The following is a 24301-nucleotide window of genomic DNA, read 5'->3' as shown; positions in this document are numbered from 1 at the left end:
TGCGATCTCTTCTCATTCTGTTTCTTGGAACAACTTACCGGATATCCGTTTTAGATCCAGCTGTTTGCACCGGTGAGTTCCATTATCTCCTTCAGCCCCCCCTTTATAATCGTACTAAGCTGTGCTGAATTGTGATGACTTGCCTCCTGCGGTAGATGAGAGATCACACCGCATGGTAGGCTCTTGCGTCTCATCTGCGTCTTTCACCTATTCCATTCTCCCCCTCTCTTGCCTGCCACTAACTGGTGGTTATGCCTTTGTGTGCACAGTCCCGGTGCAGTTTCATCTTAAGTTGATTGATTTTGGGTTTTTTTGTAAAATTCATGCTGTGTGCACACGTGTGATTCTGTTTATATTAAAGGCATACTTTGTAGCATCTAGTTATCTGTTTGCTGTAACCTCTGACCTGTGACCCTTTAACAGCGGCATTAAAATGTAAGCAAAATAATTTCAGCAAATGAGAAATATAAAGCTGTGTTCCAAGCATACAAAGTGTGCCTTTAAACACGGCTTTGAATGTGGCTTTGGTAAATGTTGTCAAGTGTGCTTCACTGACATCCACCCCCATTCTTTCTGTTTCTTGTTCTTGCTCCTGCAGGCAGAGTGGGTTGCCTTAAACTACGTGCCCTTTGCTGAGCGATCCTTGGAGGTGGTGGTGGACCTGTACCACAAAACAGCATGCCACAAAGCTGTCATCAATGAAAAAGTCCTGCAAAACATTATCAAGGTATGTGGTGTTCAAACTATCATGAAACTCCTCAGATTTAACATGTGTTCTCTAAGACTGCAAGTGGAAAAACTGGCTAAAATTTTCATTGAATTGTTTTCATGAATGTAGTGTGAATGTCACTGTCGTACAAATGTCATAGCACACGTCTATATTGAGTTCTCTTAAATGAAATGAACCTCAGGTTTATAATAGAGGTTGAAATCATTAAGTTCTACGCATGATTGTGGTGATATCATGATCACCGTGTCCGTCATCTGTCATTCATCATTTTCTTTGAAAAACACATCTGATGTGCAATTTGTTTTAAAGGGATCAGTGCAATAACAGAATGTATGCTTGTGAGTGCGTGACGGGTTTCTGCTTGTTTTTTTACCTATTTGTTTTACCCACAACCTATTTATTTTAGCTGCTTTTATTTGAATTTTTATTGTAAGTTTTATATGATGCACAGATTGGATGGCACTTTCAATTTTGTTGTACCTGTTACAATAACAACTAGAAGCACTCGAAGAGCGCAGACCTCCGCCAAGGCAGATCAGTGGGCCCCCCCCGTGCCCCCCCCTCAATCACCACCAAAATTTAATCATTTGTTCCTTGTGCCAGTATCAACATTTCCTGAAATTTTCATCCATATCTGTCCATAACTTGAGTTATCTTGCACACAGACAGACAGACAAACAAATGCCGGCAAAAACATAACTTTCTTGGCGGAGGTAATAAAGATATTCTATTCTAGTTTAGTCTATGCAGAGCATAACCAAACTTGGTACAATTCATTGGTTATGCTTTAGGGTGATTCCTATTCGTAAGTGATTGCTATTTGGTGACCTATGAACCACAACCGGGTGCTAGGATAAGTTCAAATGATTTTTTTTCTGCATAAGTTGTCAACTGTACATTGAACCCTGAAGTGCTTTATGACAGTGTTACTTGAATAGAGTGTATCAGCTGGGGTAAGTCACACCCATGTCTGAATGAAAGTTTTGACATGCATTCATATGCAAAAGCCGCTGTAGTTTTTAGAGCAAAAACAAGTGTCAAGTAATTATTATGAACATTTTAGTCAATAACCACTGAGCATGTTTTTGATATGTACCCTTTATTTAACCAGCTTAAATCTTCCTATAGCGACCTGGGCAAGAGAGCAGCATAATACAAATAAATGAGTACAATATTTAAGTGTATGCAGTAAAAAATTGAGATAGATAAAATATCAGTTTAAGAATAATTTCAGTGCAAATTTAGAGGTAGTCACATTGACCAAGAGTTTTATGTTCCAGGTCCTTTAAAATTTCTGCAAACTGAAGGGTTCTGACATTTTCAGGTCCATCTTTAAATAATTCCATGAAAACGGGGGCAGTTAATCGAAAAGCTGTTTAACCCAACTCTGTTCTGCGTCTGTAGGGTGATTTTGTCCTTTGTCTGGAAGCTCTATGACTGCAGTGTTAGAAGCTAAGCTGACATCAGTAACCATTGATTCATTCATCTTCTGAAACGCTTTGTCCTCGAGAGGGTCGCGGGGATCAGTAACCAATGCCACTTATTGATTTTGTAGGCGGTCCGAGGGGATATGAAAGGTCTTGTCGTTGTCAGTAAAAGCTAAATACAAATCATAGTGTAGGTAAATTAACTTTTAGTTGCCATCCATTGAGCTATACTTGCACTCATAAAAAACTGGCGCAATGTTATGAGCAAGTTTTGTAATTTTAAGAATTAATTAATGCTGAATTACCCAGGACAGAAATTTGCCGCTGCATCATTATCTCTGTGTTGAGAAGCAATTTAAACTTCTGGCATACCACAGTAATGATCTCAGAGCAGGTGTTTTTATTAGCTGGCAAAATACCATGTTAATAAAAGAGGACCAGACACATGCATTATTTATCAGTGTTGTGGAAATACAGTGAGTAAATGTTTTTTTTTTCTTTTGTCATGACCATGAGTAACTAGGAGATGCTCAGGCTCTGTGAGAGATGTCTTTCATGTGAGTGTGGAAACTTTAGACGTCACTAGTGAATTCTGGTCACTGCTGGAGGACTTTTGGACATTTGTCCCTCCGGATGAAAAAGCGAAAATGTTTCTTATTCACCCTTGTAGCATTAATGTCAGGAAATCCTCCATGTAGCAGATGTGGAGCTCAGTGTTTCCATATGTTTTTTCTAGATGCAAAAAATCGTATTAGTGTAAGTCATCGCAGAGCTTATATTATAAAATCTGACACCAAGTCTCCTCGTCGAGCTCCCGACACCTGCGTTTAACTGCTTTTTTCCCAGAGCCTGTTACTAGGAAACCTCAGACTGAAGACAGTTAATTTTCCAAGAAACTGCCGCGAAAGTTCCCCCGTGGACAGATCCAGATCTCGTCCCCACCCCTTTCGATCTCCAAAGCCAGAAAGTTATACTTGTAAAATCACAACCTTGGGGACCCCAGCTGTTCAGTGGAAATGGCTGCCTTTGACTTCTTTTCTCATTTTACAGAATGGAACTTGAATAACACCTCTGCCCAGTGCAAAATGTCCTGAAATACTGCTTTGATGTTGGCACTATCATTTCAAGTCATTCTATATTAAAGTATAACAGAGAAGGCTTTTGGAGTACCCAAGTTAGTTTTATAGATTTTACCTTGAAGTGTTGCTTTGTGCGTCAAGTCATTGAGATCTTTTGTTATAGCAGTCTTTTCTCCCCCTCTTGCCTTTATTCCTCAGACCCTTAGAATGCCCTTGGGTTTGAAGTATGCCTGTCCGTCAGAGAGCACCTGGAAGCTCGCAGTTTCTTCTCTACTCAAGGTGCTTTCCATCGGACTGCCTGTGGCGCGGCAGCATGCCTCCTCCGGGAAGTTCGACACTATGTGGCCTGAGCTGGCCAACGCCTTCGAAGACTTTCTTTTTACCAAAAGGTACGGAATTGACACAATTATTATTAAGCTAATATAGGAATGATTCGACAAGCTCATGATTTTGATCAGGGTTCCTGTGGGGTCTTAAAAGTCTTGAATTTACCAATCTGCATTTAGTACCTTTAAAAAGTCTTTAAAAGGTATTAAATTTGATATGGTAGGTCTTAAGTTATGTTGCCATAAACTTGTTGGCTGTATTGTGTTTAAATATGTCTGGGAAATGTCCAAGAAAGTAACGTTAGTCTGTTCAGTTCCAACTCGACAATTTATATTGAGATTAGGAACCAATTATTGCTAACTTTGTAGCCCCCGGTGAGAAATGACTCAAAATGGTGTGAACCAAGGTGTTGTTAAATAAACACTTTTTCCTAAATTTTAGGAGTCACAAATTTTTGCTAGTATGGCAGTGAAATGGGCATTAAATTCTGTTTTAAGTAGTCTTAAAAAGGTCTTAAAAAGTCTTAAATTTAACTTGTGGAAACCTGTAGGAACCCTTTTTGATGTTTCCTTCCTGTTTTTCCTTTCACAGCACACCTCCAGACAACCTCTCGATCCAGGAATTTCAGAAGAATGAAGCCATTGATGTAGAGGTAAATTCTTGTTTCTAGCATGCGATATGGCTGCTTTGTTTAGTGGATAAGCCTCCTATCAGCATTGTGTCCTTTTCATTCTAGGTAGTACAGCTGATCAGCACTGAGATTTTACCGTTTGCCAATTTCATCCCCAAAGACTTTGTCGGCCAGATCATGGCCATGCTCAATAAAGGCTCCATTCACTCACAGTCTCCCTCATTCACAGGTAAGACAGGACTTTGGTAACGATCTGGGTGGTTTTTGCTTTTATTTCTGACACTCATTGCAATGCAGGGTTACAAAATGCTGGTCTAAGTCCTTGTTTCATTGGCTCCTGTCGGTATTATTGTCATCAAACCCTCTTTAATATGGAACTGGCTTTCCCTCAACAGAAGCAGAGATCGATGTGCGGATGAGGGAGGAGTTTTCTAAGGTGTGCTTTGAGACGTTGCTGCAGTTTTCCTTCAGCAACAAAGTGTCCACCCCTCAGGAGGGCTACATCTCCCGTATGGCGCTCTCGGTGCTCCTCAAAAGATCCCAGGACGTTCTCCGCAGATATGTAGAGGACGAGAGGTTGAGCGGACGCTGCCCCCTGCCCAGGTACAACATGTTGCACTCCCTAGAATAATGCTCAGTGGGCCTCGTGGCAACATTTTTCTGTTATCTGAATTTTCTTTTGGTATTTTCAGTGCAGTGGGCTCATTAGCATTCCACATCAGGGTCAGGGTATGCTTGTTAAAGAAAGAAAACCACCAGTTATGTCAAACGGCTAATTTATAGAGTTTAAAAACACAAAATTGCTCCGAGGTAGTGTAATTTAGGAGCATCTGGTGAAAAAAACGGGTTAGAATTACGGAACGTGACAATATAATAATAATAATAATAATAATAATAATAATAATAATAAATTGCATGTATAAACCACTTTTCATTCAACTGAATATCAAAGTGCTACCATACAATATTTACATAGTATTTACATATTTTTATATAGTATAGTATTTACCAGAGCCGCATTCAAAGCAGGATTTAAAGGCACATTTTCTGCACGATTCCTACAACAGGTCAAGTCCGGAGCTACAACAATTAACTGATTAATCGATCACATATCGACCATTAAATTATTTGACAGGTATCTTGATAACCTATAGTCGACTTGTATATTTTTTTAAGTAAAAGAAACGTCAATTTATCGGATTCCAACTCCTTAATTATGACTACTATGTGGTTTCTTTCTTCCTCTGTGACCAAGTAACACATTCAGGGATGTTTTTATTACACATAGAGTCATCCAGAAAAGCATGATACAGTCATCACATTTTTATACCCAAATCCATGAACACTCCCACCCTGTTGCACCATAAAAAAGAAGATAATTAAAAACAGTAATAGATAAATAAATGCATAAATACATAAATAAAAAATAAGAGACTCAGATATTAGTCACAGACTAGTATAATAAGACTACTCCGGAATAAGTGAGGAATGTACTTCTTTTATATGATTCAGAACAGGCTGACAGGTGCTGAAAAACTTATTGGCACATCCTCTTATAGAATATAATTTTTTTCCAGTGTTAAATGATGTAAAAGATCCAGAAACCAAGATTTAAATGTTGCAGGCTGTTTATCTTTCCATTTAAGGAGTATTAATCTACAAACTGGAGGAGTGGTAAAAGTAATCAAATTTTTATAGTTTTGATTAAAAGGAAAAGAATGTGATGTAATGCCAAATGTTGTAATTGTTGCCTCAGGTTCAATATGAGATCCTGAAACATCAGAAAGAAATTTAAATACAGACTGTCAGAGGTTTTTCAGTTTTGAACAAAACCAAAACATGAGACAGTGTGACTGGTTCAGCTTCACAACGATCACAAGTTAGGATTCAAGTCTGATTAAATTTTTGCCAGCTTCACGTTAAACCACTGCAGTCTTACTCCCAGTTTTTCTGACTAAATGGTTAAACAGTTTTCCAAATGTAACCACCTCTACTCAACAAATTAATCAATAATGAAAATGAGCATTAGAAGCCCCCATGCGTACCACTCATGAGGTATGTTCATACCTGAGACATAATCAAAAAATGAAATAAACGTCAGTGCAGTAAGCTCGTCTGAAGCATTTAAGAACACATTTCTTCTTATGACTAGTTCTTGCATGAGGCCCGTTATGATGCACCTCTCATGTGGTGATGTTTTTGGGGCAAATGCGTCCTTCAGGAATTCAGCTCTAAATGTTGGCATTTCATAGTTTTGTGATTTAACCACATGTGTTTAGCAATGCAAAACCAACACCACCCAAGCTCCATTCATACATCCATCATTTTTCTGTTCCCCTTTGTAATCTACACCAAACCAGCTTGATTACTCTGTTTTACACCCTAACACCACATTTTAGGCCTGGGAATCATGGGAAATTGTGAAATACATCTTTTTTTTGCTCTGTTAGAATCTAATATGATCCCTGCAGGGAAGTTAGACCATTACAACATAAAACAGCAAAAGGATGGTGGGGAGTTGTGAATGTGTGTTCGAAGGTTGCATGAATATATACAAAAATAGTTATTATACAAAAAGATCATAACAAATCCAATGAAGACTCTATTCAACAGAACAATAGATTTAAGTTATAAATGACTATTGATGATCATTCTTTGTCTTTTGTCTCTTTCACTTGTGATTGCCCTTAAAGAGTCACAGTTAAACCTTTACAAATGTGTCCGTGGCTAATCAAGGTCTTTTTGTGTCTATTTTTAGGCAACAAGTGACTGAGATTATCTTTGTTTTGAAAGCTATCAGCACTTTGATGGACTCCCTTAAAAAGACGCAGCCAGAAAACGGTAAGTCTGTTAGTGTGTGTATGTCAAGGATGAAACTGATTCTTAAAAGAGAGCAAAAAGTGTCAGAAAGAAAGAAAGACAGAACGAAGGATTGAAGGACAAAGAAAGAAAGAAAGAAAGGAAGGAAAGAAACCAGAATAAAATGCAACAATGCCACCTTATCTATGATAGCTTCATTTTAGATAAATGTGTCAGGAGTACAGTTGGGACCATTTTTCAAATGGGTTTTATCTCCTTCCAATCTTAGTAGAGCTGTTTACATTTCCAGCAAGGTCAATTACAAGAAATTATTTTTTAAATGGGAAAAGATTGAAATGAGACGTGCTGAAATTGTGTTTTTGAAGTGCCCTTCAGGATGTTTGCATTATGTCCCCCTTTACTCGGAGCAAAACTCATTCCCATACGCCTGCGGGACTTTATCATGGAAATGATTTTTTTGATTGCCTTTTACCACAATTCATATTCTCTTCCTTCCTTTCCCTCCCCTCTCCCCCTTTGTGTTATTTTTCTTTGTGTCTTTTCTTCTGTGATTGTTTGGTTTCCTGCCTGCAGTGGATGGCAACACATGGGCACAGGTGATTGCCCTGTACCCCACACTGGTGGAGTGTATTACATGCTCTTCTTCTGAGGTGAGCTCAGCTCTGAAGGAGGCCCTCGGGCCCTTTAAAGACTTTATGCAGCCTCCCGTCTCCAGAGTTCAGAACGGAGAATCCTGACTAGGCTCACTCTCAGCTGTTTGTTTTTTATAATGAAGAAATCTTGAATGTGTCTTCTTGACCCACGTGCTTCACAAATGCACGGACATGAACTCCACGTGAGCCCCATCTACAGTGACATGAAACAAACCAACAGTGAAGAGAGATCCGAGGCCCACTCAAACCACGCCGATGACCCCGACCTTCATACGCATCATCGTGTGCTTCTCATGTGAGCTGGTAACGCCTCTGCACCCCCCACCCCCCCCCCTCCCCATTCTCATACAGACTGGCTGCACTCTTGTGTTAACTACAGAGATTAAAAAATAAATAAATTGCAGTGTTGCCTCTAGATTTAGTTTTGTTTTATTCTTCTGATGAGGCAGAGTTGATGTACAGTGTGTGGTGATAGTGTTGATGATGTAATTAAGAAAAAAAAAATGCAAAAACCGGGGCTTTACTGATCTTAAAAATGACTTTTTGCAACATTTTCAACAGTGAGGATTTTATGCAAGAAAACAAATCTTACTGTAACATTCCATGTCATCTTTAGCCAGCCATCTGAGAAGGGATGTACCTGTCTGTATAAAATAAATGGGACAGTTCTACAATCAGCTTTGTGCTGCGTGTGGCTCTGTTACATTACCTTACGTCTATTCATGTTTTGTCATTTTTTTGATTCCATTCATCAGCCCTGCAAAGGTGATTGTGACATTTTACATTAAGGTTTTATGGAAAAATTGAAATCCTGTATGCAAATGTAATATTTTGGTCATTTGCCACCTCATTCAACTCAGCAAATAGATAAGAGCCTCCCATTGAATAATTTCTACAGTGATTAATATGTTTCAAGTGTAACTGGTTCTTTAACCCTTTAACTGATGCAGTGAGGAGCTTCTCATTTCTTTAGCAACCATCAGTTTGTAGAAAGACTAAAAATTGAACTGTTTTTCCAGTGGAATAAGGTTATATGGTTTGATGGGTCCAGATTGAGCCTGTTCCAGAGTGTTTGGTGCATTAGGGTGAGAAGAGAGGTGGATGTGATGATTGCCCATCATGCCTTGTGCTTACAGTATAAGCCTATGGGGCCAGTGTTGTGATCTGGGTTTGATTCATTTGGTCTGGTCTAGGATCAGCAATGTTATGTGTCCATAAAATAAGGTCAGCTGAACATGAATATATTGAGTGGATTTTTTTTCTTCACTGATGACACATGAGACATTGCAGGTAGGTGCACATACCAGAATTCATCAGGCTTAAAATGCTAAAGGGTGGTTTAGGGAGCGTGAGACAACATTTTCACACATGGATTGGCCTCCAAAGAATCCAGACCTGAACCCAACTGAATAACTTTCAGGTGCGAGGAAGACTATACATAGTGGTCTGACTTTCTATTATCAATACAAGAATTTGGCAAAAAAAAAAAAAAGTGTACATAGTGCATATACATATGAACTTACGACATACTTACATACCCAATATATATGAAACACAGTAGAAATTGAAACTACAATTATTGATGTGTATATCTCACCTGTGTGAAATAGATTTTAATATGTGTACATCTGTGAAGTATATTATGATGAATGCATGTTATAAACTCCTTAATATACCCAAAAGATGTATGTAATGATATCACTAATTGCAGTGTATATGGCAGCAGCATACTTGAAACAACACTGTTACACATTATTATCATTACTGTATACAATACATTATTTAATATGGAACTTGAAATGTTAACATACTGTAGGCTAAAGTGTTAAGTTGGTAGATTGCAATTTAATAGAAAGTGAACCCTTAAAGTATGTTTACTTTTTTAATATAGTAGTATTTATTTATTTATTTATTTATTTATTGTACTATTCTCCATGGATATTGTTTTCTGAAGTAGGCTACTTTATGAACTGTAGTTGTACCATCTTACACGTCTCACCTCATATGAATAGAATAGAATAGAATAGACTGTCATTGTGTGTACGATGAAAATTAGGAGTTCTACTCCAGTCAGTGCAACAATATTAACAAAACATCAGTGCTGCAGAAATATGAATAGAGGGAATGCACATACGTCACTTCCCCCCTGGGCCACGCCCCTCTAAGTCAGACTGAGTGGCAAAAACAAACCGGCTCAACATGGCGGAGCTTAGCGGTAACTACAGCGGGACCGGGAAAAATGTGGAATATAACATGAAATTAAAGACAATTGGACTCGATATGGATCCATGCAAGCTACCAAACAACAAGTGGTCTACGAACATTGATATGCGGCCGGAAAGCGTATCCTGACATTTATATGAATCTGATTTCAACACCGGGAAAATACCTAATACAAAAGCCAAAGAGTTGTTGACATCCTTGTCATCGTTAATTAGAGGATTACAGCTGGTGAGTGCTTTCAATTCAACATTCGATTGTTTTTGAGATTTTATGTCAGTGCAGACGTATTTTCTTGGCGGTGTTTGCCAAGGTAAAGGCCCAGCAGTAGTGCTCACAGTTCACTACTGATTTACTGGGGTTGAACCCTTAGTACTGACCCAAGTGAGTGGATGATCTACTGGTACTGTGGAGATTTAAGTAGAGTTAACATCAAATACTTGATCCAACACAGCTACAACAGCTTTGTGCTAGAGTACCCCCTTATGTGGAAAACTAGGTTAGCCTCAGTTTAAGCTAGTTTACAAATCATGTAGAGCACAAGGTTCATAATCACACAACTGAGGACAAAAACGTTTCAGTTATGAAATATAGAACTAAATGACAGATGCTAACATTAAGAGCTTTACTAAGAAATAATGTTAGCCAAAACGATATGTAATTTAAGGTATGACTTTACACAAGAACACAGCATAAATAAACGTTAGCTGACACGAAATGGCAACCACAAATCCAGGTTTCATTATCTGGATTCCAGTTATTTCTACGAATTGCTGCGATCCATCTGCTTCTTCTGTCTTTGGCTTTAGGTCGCCGCTAAAACGATAGCTCCGAGTGCTTTTTAAACCTATTTGTGCAATCAGTGGCACAACAGCACTTCCCCATTTTTTAGATTGTTCTAAAGTTTTCGCAGTATTCAAGCCAAAGCCGCTACTCATCTCCCTCTTTCTCCCACTCAGTGGGCGGAACCGCGGTGACTTCCGCTAGCGGTGACGTCACGTGCATACCCTCTATATAGCGAATAAAAAATTAAATATAAGAAAAAAGATTTTACAGTTTTACAAAGTAACATAAGAATAGAGCTAAGTAGAATAAAAAAATGAAAAAGGACAAAATATCAATAGATGCAAATTTACAGTATTAACAGTAGGACAGTATGTATATCTGAATGATTTTAACAACAGTGTGTATAATAGGAACAATATATCTATGAAACCGTATATCTATGAACCACGTCTATATAAAAATAGTGCAATTACATTTAGATAAAAAACGCATTGTTAATAGAACTTTAATTTAGTGTTATTATTGACAGTGCATGCATTTTAGTCTCCTGTAATACTATCAAATGGGGTTAAATCCCCAGAAAACTGTCATTTTGCTGTAAAATGGATTTTACAGTTTTACAAAGTAACATAAGAATAGAGCTAAGTGGAATAAAAAAATGAAAAAGGACAAATTATTAACTGTATGACAGTATGTTTATCTCTGAATGATTTTAACAACAGTATGTATAATAAGAACAATATATCTATGAGACAGTATATCTATGAACCACGTCTATATAAAAATAGTGCAATTACATTTAGATAAATATCGCATTGTTAATAGAACTTTAATTTAGTTTTTATTATTGACAGTGCATGCATTTTAGTCTCCTGTAATACTATCAAATGGGGTTAAATCCCCAGAAAACTGTCATTTTGCTGTAAAATAGATTTTACAGTTTTACAAAGTAACATAAGAATAGAGCTAAGTAGAATAAAAAAAATGAAAAAGGACAAAATATCAATAGATGCAAATGTACAGTATTAACAGTAGGACAGTATGTATATCTGAATGATTTTAACAACAGTGTGTATAATAGGAACAATATATCTATGAAACACTATATCTATGAACCACGTCTATATAAAAATAGTGCAGTTACATTTAGATAAATATTCATTCATTCATATTCATATTCATATTCATTCATTCAAATATTCATTCATTGTTAATAGAACTTTAATTTAGTGTTATTATTGACAGTGCATGCATTTTAGTCTCCTGTAATACTATCAAATGGGGTTAAATCCCCAGAAAACTGTCATTTTGCTGTAAAATAGATTTTACAGTTTTACAAAGTAACATAAGAATAGAGCTAAGTAGAATAAAAAAATGAAAAAGGACAAAATATCAATAGATGCAAATTTACAGTATTAACAGTAGGACAGTATGTATATCTGAATGATTTTAACAACAGTGTGTATAATAGGAACAATATATCTATGAAACCGTATATCTATGAACCACGTCTATATAAAAATAGTGCAGTTACATTTAGATAAATATTGCATTGTTAATAGAACTTTAATTTAGTTTTTTATTATTGACAGTGCATACATTTTAGTCTCCTGTAATACTATAAAATGGGGTTAAATCCCCAGAAAGCTGTCATTTTGCTGTAAAATGGATTTTACAGTTTTACAAAGTAACATAAGAATAGAGCGAAGTAGAATAAAAAAATGAAAAAGGACAAAATATCAATAGATGCAAATTTACAGTATTAACTGTATGACAGTATGTATATCTGAATGATTTTAACAACAGTGTGTATAATAGGAACAATATATCTATGAAACCGTATATCTATGAACCACGTCTATATAAAAATAGTGCAATTACATTTAGATAAATATCGCATTGTTAATAGAACTTTAATTTAGTGTTATTATTGACAGTGCATACATTTTAGTCTCCTGTAATACTATCAAATGGGGTTAAATCCCCAGAAAGCTGTCATTTTGCTGTAAAATGGATTTTACAGTTTTACAAAGTAACATAAGAATAGAGCTAAGTGGAATAAAAAAATGGAAAAAGGACAAAATATCAATAGATGTAAATTTACAGTATTAACTGTATGACAGTATGTATATCTGAATGATTTTAACAACAGTGTGTATAATAGGAACAATATATCTATGAGACAGTATATCTATGAACCACGTCTATATAAAAATAGTGCAGTTACATTTAGATAAATATTGCATTGTTAATAGAACTTTAATTTAGTTTTTATTATTGACAGTGCATGCATTTTAGTCTCCTGTAATACTATCAAATGGGGTTAAATCCTCAGAAAGCTGTCATTTTGCTGTAAAATAGATTTTACCGTTTTACAAAGTAACATAAGAATAGAGCTAAGTAGAATAAAAAATGAAAAAGGACAAAGTATTAACTGTATGACAGTATGTATATCTCTGAATGATTTTAACAACAGTATGTATAATAAGAACAATATATCTATGAGACAGTATATCTATGAACCACTTCTATATAAAAATAGTGCAGTTACATTTAGATAAATATCGCATTGTTAATAGAACTTTAATTTAGTGTTATTTATTGACAGTGCATGCATTTTAGTCTCCTGTAATACTATCAAATGGGGTTAAATCCCCAGAAAGCTGTCATTTTGCTCAGTTATTTGCAGAATCCTGTCCTCATGTCGGTGACCTCCTCTGCTTCCTCTCGGGTCCCCCCTGAGGACCTGGATCCCCAGTTTGGGATGCTCCACTTTAGGTCATATGAGGGGAGAGGACCGTGTGGTGGGAGATGTGTGGTTAGAGAGGAGGGAGGATGTAGAGGAGGAGGAGGAGGAGGAGGAGGAGGAGGAGGAGAGTGGAGCTGGTCTGCTTGGGCGGGGTTTCCCTCTTATTTCTAGTGAGCACAGACAGACAGAGGAGGGAAGCGGCAGAGGACGGACCATCTGCGGCTGCAGGGGAATGTAGCTGAGCCCGGAGAGACGAGGAGGCGCTTTGATTCTCACTGTTTTTTTTTTTTATTTTATTTTTTATTCTTTTTTGGCGTCTTTTTCTTCCACTGCGTCCCCCCCCCGTTCCTGTTTGTCGCCTCTTGGTTTGACCACGTACTGGCTGAGGTAGTAGTTTGTGCTGTTGGTTGGGTTGAGACACTGCCCGCTATGGAGATGACTGCGCAAGCTACTGCCTTGCTAGTGCTTGTGTCTCCACTTCACGCGAGGAAAAAGCCCCTGCTTTCTGCGCTCGCGCACGGTTTTTCCAGGTAAACGCTCACCGCTCGTGCATTTTCTCCACCGCTGCATTAGTCTGTACAAACCTCCGATGTACTGCTTTAAAAGAAGAAAAATAATAATAATAATCTGCTTGTGGTTGCATTTTGAGCTGAGAACTGTATCATGTTTCATCCAATAAAACAGTGCAAAGACTGGTGCAAATAAGCCACTTTTGTTGTATGCAGTTTTAATTTCACTGCTATAATGCGTTTTTTTTTCCTTGCAGGATGGAAGGGGGGGGGAGCATGCGCGTGCAGCTGGGTGGAAATCCGATATGCAAGTTTGTGTAATTTGGTATGCACATTTTTTTTTTTTTTAAATGCACGAGAAAGTCAATGTCTCGTATGGATTTGCATAGTTTTCCACCACCTCAGGCGGAGTGGGCTGTGTAGAAAGCATGTAGGTCAACAGTACTGTTGCTATGAGGAGAGGAGTGACGTGGCTCCCGCTGCCCACAGAGGTATCCTACAATACATCTGCTCTGATCCACGCAAACTGGCTTCACGGCTCTCCCCCACCGTCTTTTGTTGATGATGTTGCATACCATCACACACTGAAAATACACTGAGAGCTCCCCCTGCATCCAAACGCCTCCTATATGCAGGGCAGGGCTGGGAAGTAATCTGTGCTGCACTAATAATCAGATTATTATGCATAATCTGGATGGTATGTGCTTCCATATCTGAACTCTGCTACAGACAGACACCCACATGACCCAAAACCCCCCACGGGCGTTCCATCAGTGTCCTCACTGAGGTCTGATGTGGGTCATGTGTTCTGAGTTAACCTTTTGGAAGCCTCCCTCTGCTGTCCACCAGCATCTGGCATCTCTCTATCACATTAGTATGGGCGGTCAGGGCAGGGGTCTCGTGATCTGGGTGGGGACCGGAATGAATAATGAGCTCTGGATGGCTGCAGGGGCAAGGCGAGCCTGGGTCGATGAAACCGTTCAGGGGCTGCAATCTTGAGTTCAGACCCCCTTCTAGTCTAGTCTAGGGATGAGACACGCTGCTCGCTCACTCACTCTCTCGCTCTCTCTCTCTCACTGACTAATGACTGAATCCTGCTTTTGACCTTCCAAGAAGACTCGCATGAAATATTTATGACTTTACACTTGATACTGTGATAGGCAGAGTTATGTTCGTCCTGGGCCACAGATCTGCCCACTAGCATCTGTAGTGATATTACACAATAAATCCTACTCCGGCTCCTCATTGAGGGGGATCTATGTAGGTTGAATGCAAGGAGAGGGTGCTTTTTTTTTTTTTTTTTTTTTTTTTCCTTTGCAGAACTAGTAAACAAACAACAGAGCAGACTTGTTAGTGTCAAGCCTGTTGAGTAATAGTGCTACAGGTCTGCATTAAATATGTTCATATTGGTGACTGTCTTGTGTAAAAAACATAAGTAATTCATCCTCAGGGGAAAGCCAAACATCATTTATCATATTCTGAGTGTAGGGAGAGCCAGTCCATGGACCAGTGAGCAGTGCAGAGGCAGCCCATGTCCTCCTCATCCATCTTGTGTCAAAGCTCTCATTTGAGCCTGGCTACAGATAAATCATGCTTCAGGCTGCCGAAGCCCTAAAGCAGTAAATTAAAGCCCCCTGTGGTAAATCTCTCATCTCAGATAGGTATCGCAGCTGCATCTACGAAACAGCTACACTTTTGTCCTGACTGGACAGCTGACCCTTCTGTGTGTAATAAATCACCGTAAATTAAATATACTTTACAAAACAAGCAGTTAAGAGGCTCCGTGTTGGATTTTTCACTTTGAGCTGGGATTATAAACAAATGTTTTTGAAGAAGAAAGTCTGTATTTATCCTCTCACATGCTCTAAACCTCCTGTAAAAGGCAGCTTGCTCATGACCCAAACCATCCCATGTTGCACTGCGGTCAAATAACGCATCACCTTCCCAATACAGAAGATGAGATTCTTGCTTCAAGCCCACTCAGCATCTCCCTCAGATCTATCCATGGGTGGGGTGGGAGTGCTGTGACCTTGGAAAAACAAGCCACCCACAGGAATGACTGTGTCATCATTGCCGTCATCCAATCTGGACCACACACATGTACAGCGAGTGGGAGTGGAGTGCCAGATCAGTGCTGGTCTGACTGGAGGAGGATGCTGCGCTGGCCTGTGGGGACCAGATGGCCCTGAAGCTCCTGCAGAGGGCCCAGGAGTCCAAGACTCCCACAACAATATTTAATTCTCCTTTATATGTGTGTGTGTGAAAAAACACTTACGGTGGATATGTTTGTGTCATGCACTCAAGTGTAAGTAAAACATGAATTGAAAAAATGAAAGTCAAGTGTGTTGTAGTATAATGGGTGGCCCTTAAATATTACCTACGCGTCTCCTTGACTACACTTCAGCATGTTTTCATTTTATCTCTATGATTTATGTACAATTCATAATTTTAGCTTGAATGATTAAAATCCACAATTTAAGAATAGCTGAATAGAGGAATGTAAAAAGTAAAAGCATTAATTCTGTAAAAAAAAAAATACAACTGAATAGCCGGTATCAAACAAAATAACAAAAACTTGGCTTTATTCACAATGACGCTTCAGAGAGACATACATTTTTTACCGAGATCATGAGGCTAATGTGCTATTTTGCAGAAATACAGCATCGAATTTCAAGTATCTGGGAGGGTTTGGTGCATCACTAATGTTACTGCAATCTATGAACAGTCATTTGGCGATAATAAACTGATTATCTTTGGTATTTACACTTGCTTATTTAATATAATGACTAATTTACTGCTCAATTTAAATTTGGAATTAACTACTTAACCCATAAAGACCCAATGTCCACCAGTGACCAAAAACATCTACTGATCTAAAATGTCTAATACCTGTTGATCCACTAATCCTACCAATACGTGTGAATAACTGTTCAGTAAAAAGGATGAACAGAAAAATGTAAGCCAGAGCTACAAAAAATAAGGTTCCATAAAAAACAACTCAAACTGTCCTTCTGACCTTCCTATTTCATATCAGATTTCAGTCACATATGAAATTTCTAAATGAATTAACCCAAAAAGACCCAAACATCCACCTCCAATCAATAATATCCACTGATCTAAAATGTTTAATACCCGTTAGATCCACCAATCCTATCAATACATGTAAATAATTGGTGTAAAATGCAGTTTGTAGTCTTTTCATGGTCATCAGATTTGAGCCATTTGGACGTTCAGAGGCTACGTAGTGAATATGGAATCACAGTTATCTTCCACAACATTGATTCACCTGTAAAACCCATGAAGTTGAATCAATGACAGTGGATGGAGACACTTGTTTTATGTTCAGTTATTGATAGATTTGCTGAAAAAGTCACTTTTTCTTCACTGCTCTGTTTTTGATACAACACTGAACTTTAAACTGAGCTTTTATGAACGTCTGCATCAGGGGTGTCAAACTCATTTTCTTTCAAGGGCCACATTAAGCCCAAGTTGATCATAAGTGGGCCGGACCAGTTAATCAATAGCATAATAACCTGTAAATAATGACGACTCCAAATTTTTTCTCTTTGTTTTAGTGCAATCAAAATTAAATTATAAAAATACGTACATTTGCAAACTATCCAAACAAAAATGATGTGAATAACCTGAAAAAAAAAAAAAAAATCTTGAGAAAAATAAGTGCAATTTTAACAATCTTACACCTCAACTTACCATTTATACATGCATATTACAGACTGAATCTGCAAAGGCACAAAATATTTAATAACAGGAAGAATAATGTTAAAATTTCACTTTCAAAATTTGAGGTTTTTCGCATTTTATTGTTAAAGGATAGTTTGTAAATGTTAATATTTTCATCATTTAATGTAAGTTTTTCCACTAAAACAAGAAAAATTTGGAGTTGTCATTACTTATTTATAGGTGTAATGTAATATACTTTTCACATTAAACTAAGAAAATTTGGAGTCATTATTTATAGGTTATTATGCTATTATTTTAGTTAAGATCACATTGGTCTGTATGTGGAACCTGAACAAAAACGACTTCGACATCCTTGATTGTTAATATCTTAAGTGCAAATTCATCCCGCGGGCCAGACTGGAACCTTTGGCGGGCCGCTTTTGGCCCCCGGGCCGCATGTTTGATGACACCTGTGGTCTACATGATCAGTAAATAAAATACAGGAAAATACATGATTTAAACTGAAAAAATACAAAATACAGAGAATAATATTATAATAAATATTGATAAATCACTTAATAAAGGTTAAATAGAAAGATTTGTTTGGGAACTGCCACAAAAGTAGCACTGGCTCTTTATGGGTTATAATAAATTTGCATGTTTTTTTTTGTTTTTTTTCACATTTTTAAATTTATATTTTCAAATCTCTTTTTCATTATGGTATGATGTGTGCTGCTTGACCTCTTGGCCAGGTTGCCCTTGTAAAAGACATCTCGATCTCAATGGGATTTTATCTGGTTAAATAAAGGTTCAATAAAAAAAAATTCAAATAAAAAAAAAATTGGCAGGAAAATGCACCAAAGCATATTAAAAACAAACTTCATCTCGTTCAATAGGTGGTGAATAACTTGTCAACTGCCAAAAACAATCAGGTTTCCTTTCATTCCTTACAAGACGTTGCAAAGCACGTTTTCTTTTTTCACTACTCCCGTCACATTAAATCACAACTTCCTTTGAGTCTCAGTTATTCAAAGCACCGCGGCGTCTCGCAAGGATTGAAGGATTGCACAAGTGAGGAGATTATTCATTGTTTCACACCCACCTTTACTTATTTAAGTGAGACTTTAAAGTGAAAGACCAGTTGAAATGGGGACACACATTTCAAGTTATCAAGTTGTCTTTTATCACTTCGGGGTGTGCGTGCTTCAGTGTCAAATTACACCCCTTACAGCAGCCCCTGCCGTGAAATCTTCTGTCAGGCTATCCTGTGAACTGATACCCTTTATCCACACATTGCTCTGGGACTCACTTGACACAGTTTGTCAGACGGTTGATGGTCTTATTCTGTGCTGTTACAGTCAGGGAGTCTACAGAAGTTTTGTCCCAAATTAAGCAAAAACTTGAAATGAATTTTGAAAATACTTTTCTTTGTGCTTCTATTTTTTGCAAGTGCTAAGTCAGGCCAGAGGATGTTCATACAATTTTACTCCAAAGTGATGAATAAAAATGATCAAAAGGTAAGAAACTCATTTTTAATAGAGCAGAAATGTGAGAATTTAAGCCAGACTTTTACATCAATCCTTGGTTTTTAAAATCGTACAAATTACATCTTGTGTTTCAGGAAGATTTTACATCACTTACAGAAAAAGGAAGGACAGAACTGACCACGGAAACTGATATTTACATTTATACACATAAATTAAATGAATGTTAAATGTGACAGCAGCTTCAGCCATCTAGAACATGTACGATACGACAGTTGTACATTAGCAGAAGTGAAAACTACAACTAAACTAATATGTGGAATCAGTGGATTAGAAAAAAGGTTCAACCTCAGGAATGGAATGGGAAATCCGATAGGAAATAAGGGAATTGCTTTTAGTTTATGGATTTATACCACATAGGGATATATATATTGAAATGAATAATGCTATTTATTGCAAGGTGATCACAATATTTAACCCTTTTGTACAAAACTAGACCAATCACAGCTCTCTCTTTTTTCCATTTTCACACATTTAAAGATACAGGAGTAAAAGAGGAACACCTGGAAGAGAATATTGGCACAGGTTGCATTTGGTGACACGTTAGAGCATATGAACATCCACATAAAAAGGACAATTATGCGTTCTTGGAAGAAGAAATTGGTAAAAAGGAAGATACATGGCTTATTTTGAAGACACAGGAAATCAGTGGTTTCCTTCTGAGGAGATTATACAATGTCAGAGTAGAGTCACATTTAACTAAGACAAGAACCTTAACTGTGGTTTTGTGTATTCTTTTCATAAATACCTTCTTTCATCTTCCCAGACACTGAAATGAACAATGTCTGGAGCTTCAGCATTAAGAAATCCAGCTGCAACCTTTGGATAAATGACTAACAGTTGCAGATTTTGGCTAAATTTAAAGCCTACGTGGACAAGACGAGGTATGGCTTGTATATACAGGACATCAGCCTTCAGGTTAGTTTTATACACTGTACACGTGTTCAGCAAAACACTCACAAGGTTGTTTTTTTATACCTTTAAGTATTTACATTTTCATTTATAAATGTTGTGCATTGGCATTGTTTAGTAACGGCAGCCCTGAGATGCACAAAACCACTTCGGCGACGCGAGTCCATGCTCTTTTTAGCCTTGACATTGCTTCTTAAAGTTCAGGATGGCTTCCTCCAGTAAATACAAATATCAAGATTAAGGAAAAAAAACACAGGAGATCAACTTTGCTTTCTTTCTTCAGCAGTTTCTTTCTATAAAAAACAAGGACGACGGAAGAAAAGAAGAAGAAATCCAAGTCTCCCTCTAGAAACGGCTTTGGAGAAAATCCACACTAAAGCACTTATAAAGAACACAAGGGATGAAGAGGACTGCAGAGGTGAAGATCGGTGGTCAAGGCAGGGTGATGATTGTTCAAAGTTCTTTTTGAGTTTCTCTAGTTCTGCTTGTTGCCGTACATGAGAGGAATGATATAGACGGAAATGTCGTCCCCGGAGCCCAGTCTGTCGTTGGTTATCCTCCAGCCTCGGTCCTTCAATACACCTCGAGCTCTCATCACCAGGTCCTGAGCTGCCATTGTGTACCTGATAGTCCAGAAGAAGACATATAAGTGTGATTATAACATTAGTGGTGGATCCAGAAAAAATGGAAGGACGGGTGCAGGAGAATGGTGGGGTCCAGGGTTGGAGCCCCAATGTGGGTGTAGGTATAATTACCTCCGCCAAGGAGGTTATGTTTTTGCCAGGGTTTGTTTGTTTGTTTGTTTGTCTGTCTGTTTGTTTGTCTGTCCGTTAGTGTGCAACATAACTCAAAAAGTTAAGGACAGATTTGGATGAAATTTTCAGGGTTTGTTGGAAATGGGATAAGGAAGAAATGATTAAATTTTGGTGGTGATCGGGGGGGGGGGGGGGGGCCCACGGAGGGGGGGGGGGGGGGGGGGGGGGGCACTGATCGTTACTGTGCAACATTACTCAAAAAGTTCTGGACAGATTTGGATGAAATTTTCAGGGTTTGTTGGAAATGGGATGAGGAAGAAATGATTAAATTTTGGTGGTGATCGGGGGTGGGGGGGCCCACGGGGGGGGGGGGGGGGGGCACTGATCGTTAGTGTGCAACATAACTCAAAAACTTATGGACAGATTTGGATGAAATTTTCAGGGTTTGTTGGAAATGGGATAAGGAAGAAATGATTAAATTTTGGTGGTGATCGGGGGGGGGGGGGGGGGGGGGGGGCCACCGGGTGGGGTGGGGGGGCACTGATCGTTAGTGTGCAACATAACTCAAAAAGTTATGGACAGATTTGGATGAAATTTTCAGGGTTTGTTGGAAATGGGATGAGGAAGAAATGATTAAACTTTGGTGGTGATCGGGGGTGGGGGGGCCCACGGGGGGGGGGCACTGATCGTTAGTGTGCAACATAACTCAAAAACTTATGGACAGATTTGGATGAAATTTTCAGGGTTTGTTGGAAATGGGATAAGGAAGAACTGATTAAATTTTGGTGGTGATCGGGTGGGGGGGGGGGGGCACCGGGTGGGGTGGGGGGGCACTGATCGTTAGTGTGCAACATAACTCAAAAAGTTATGGACAGATTTGGATGAAATTTTCAGGGTTTGTTGGAAATGGGATAAGGAAGAAATGATTAAATTTTGGTGGTTATCGGGGGTGGGGGGGCCCACGGGGGGGGCCACTGATCAGCCTTGGCGGAGGTCTGCGCTCTCCGAGTGCTTCTAGTTAATATTATAAATCAGGGGTGTCAAACTCATTTTAGTTCAGGAGCCACATTCAGCCTAATATGATATAAAGTGGGCCGGACCAGTAAAATAATATAAATAATAGGATAAGAACTTTTGAATGAAAAAAGTAAAATTCCGTAATGAAAATGTTTATATCTACAAATTGTACTTGAACGTAACGAACAAGTATGAACAATCTGAACATTTTTAAGTAAAATAAGTGCAATGTTAACAATATTACGCCTTAGTTCACAGGTGTCAAACATGCGGCCCGGGGGCCAAATCCAGCCCGCCAAATGGTCCAATCTGGCCCCATGGGATGAATTTGTGAAATGCAAAAATTACACTGAAGATATTAACAATCAGTGGTGTCAGAATCATTTAAATTCAGGTTCCACATACAGACACATACAGTCCGATTACAGTTAGATTTCAAGTGGGTCAGACCAGTAAAATATTGTCATAATAACCTATAAATAATGACAACCCCAAATTTTCTCTTTGTTTTTTTGGTGTAAAAAAGTAAAATTACATGAAATTGTTTACATTACCAAACTATACTTTTACAAAAAATGTGAATAACCTGAACAAATGGAAATGTCTCAAGAAAAGAAAATGCAATTTTACCAATATTCTGCCTGTTACTAAATGTTTTATGCAATTGTAATGCACGTTTATATGATAAACTGATAAACCAAGGCATAATATTGTTAAAATTGCACTTGTTTTTCTTGAGACAATTCAAGTTGTTCATGTTATTCAGATTTTTAAGGAAACGTTGTAGATGTAAACCTGATCATAATAAAATTTTACTTTTTTCACTGTTATTATTTTACTGGTCTGGCCCACTGCAGATCAAATTGGGGTGAATGTGGCCCCTGAACTAAAATGAGTTTGACACCCCTGTCTTAGTTTATCATTTATACATGTGAGTTACAACTTACAGATCACAGTGGATCTACAAATGCACAAAACATTAAATAACAGGCAGAATATCATTAAAATTCCACATACTTCTCTTAAGAGGTTATTCACATTTTTTTTAATAAAAGGCTAGTCTGTAAATGTAAACATTTTTGTGTAATTTTCCTTTTTTTTTTTTTTTTTTTACACTAAAACAATGACAAAAATTTACAGTTTTCATTATTTATGGGTTGTTATGAGAGCATTTTACTGGTCTGATCCACTTTAGATTAAATTGACCTAGAATGACTGTTAATATCTTCAGTGTCATTTTTGCATTCCACAAATTCATCCCAGGGGCCGGATTGAACCCTTTGGCGGTTTGGATTTGGCCCCTGGGCCGTATGTTTGACACCTGTGTTATAAATGCTTCAAATCACCCAAAACTGTATTTTTATTACCATAAACTAAAAAAATGAATACAATTTAACCTCACTAATGTGTCCACTTTTGGAACCAAAGCAAAGAGTTCACTTTAATAATGTCCTCAGTTCTGGTGTTGAATTCCATTGCATTCCAAATAATTTAAAATTAGAAACAACGGGATGCAGTACAAGTATAGACCTGTGTTTGACAACTTTGTGTGATTCATTCAATCACTGGCTGTGTTCTGCGGCAACTTAAAGATATTTAAAAGGAGCTGTATGTAAGAATTGTTCCATGTAGTCATAAAACGGCCTTGAATGTCACCAGACATTTAGGAATCATGTTCATTTCAAATACTGATATCACTGACAGTAGTAGTCGTGCCAGAATATTCACATTTGAAAAGCTAAGTTCAGCCCCTAAATGATGTTTATGTTGTCATTTTGTGTTTTGGTCTGATGTTCCACCCATCACCTATCTCCCAATCAAAAAGTCAGCGGCGTTTTGGTGTCCAGGTTGCCAGTTCCCACTGAGCTGCATCTGGAACATTTCTGATCATAAATGTCTGACATTACTAAACCTAAAAGGCCTTGTTATGATTCCCATAATACATTGTGACAAAGTGAGAAACAGAACAAGGATATGTATAAGAGTAGGGCTGTTAGAAAATATCGGTTCTGCAAGATATCGCGATATTTCATTTCACAATACTGTATCGATATTAAAAAGTACTGTATCGATATTTTTAGGTATTTATTCAAATGCAGATATGGTGGAAGTTCATTTTTGTTTTTTGTTTTTCTTTATTGTTTATGTCTTATTTATTATTATTTAACACTGTTTTATTAAAGAATGGTTACTTGAAGCATCCTAAAAGCCCCTTTTTACTGTCTGAGAGGCAGATGGTAGTTCCTTTGTTGGGACTGAACTAAAATACTGTTCTGATGTTAGTTCTGAACTAATAGAATATGAACATTTGAACAGGATCTGAAACTGTAATGTCTGTAAAACAGAATTTCAGTTTGAACACAGGAACATTTTGTGATATAACATTAAATCCTGTTGGGATCAAATAAAAATGTGTTTAGTATTTGTGCAGATTTCTGGTGTAATTCAATTCTTCAAGGAA

The 24301-nt window shown here is 37.8% G+C and overlaps 2 protein-coding genes across 8 annotated transcripts in view; one reads left to right on the top strand and one right to left on the bottom strand.

Annotated features, from left to right (window-relative positions):
• The window catches only part of mon2 (MON2 homolog, regulator of endosome-to-Golgi trafficking), a 49125-nt gene extending 40741 nt beyond the window's left edge, over window positions 1–8384 (top strand). For 2 of the 4 annotated variants that reach the window (XM_030136397.1, XM_030136396.1), the window contains 8 exons: window positions 55–72; window positions 599–727; window positions 3435–3625; window positions 4155–4215; window positions 4300–4423; window positions 4590–4797; window positions 6953–7035; window positions 7588–8384. In XM_030136397.1, the coding sequence (XP_029992257.1) occupies window positions 55–72; window positions 599–727; window positions 3435–3625; window positions 4155–4215; window positions 4300–4423; window positions 4590–4797; window positions 6953–7035; window positions 7588–7751 (978 nt within the window). In that variant the 3' untranslated portion in view covers window positions 7752–8384. The remainder of the gene's footprint in view (window positions 1–54; window positions 73–598; window positions 728–3434; window positions 3626–4154; window positions 4216–4299; window positions 4424–4589; window positions 4798–6952; window positions 7036–7587) is intronic. The other 2 variants (XM_030136399.1, XM_030136398.1) reach the window with 1 other exon arrangement.
• Window positions 8385–19130: 10746 nt separating this feature from the next.
• ppm1h (protein phosphatase, Mg2+/Mn2+ dependent, 1H) overlaps window positions 19131–24301 on the bottom strand; it is a 96870-nt gene continuing 91699 nt past the window's right edge. For all 4 annotated transcript variants that reach the window (XM_030136401.1, XM_030136400.1, XM_030136403.1 and 1 more), the window contains one exon: window positions 19131–20691. In XM_030136401.1, the coding sequence (XP_029992261.1) occupies window positions 20544–20691 (148 nt within the window). In that variant the 3' untranslated portion in view covers window positions 19131–20543. The remainder of the gene's footprint in view (window positions 20692–24301) is intronic.

This window comes from Sphaeramia orbicularis, chromosome 6 (genome assembly GCF_902148855.1).
Source record: "Sphaeramia orbicularis chromosome 6, fSphaOr1.1, whole genome shotgun sequence".
Taxonomy (NCBI): domain Eukaryota; kingdom Metazoa; phylum Chordata; class Actinopteri; order Kurtiformes; family Apogonidae; genus Sphaeramia; species Sphaeramia orbicularis.
The sequence above is the reverse complement of the archived record's forward strand: the minus strand, read 5'-3'. Positions and strand labels throughout refer to the sequence as shown.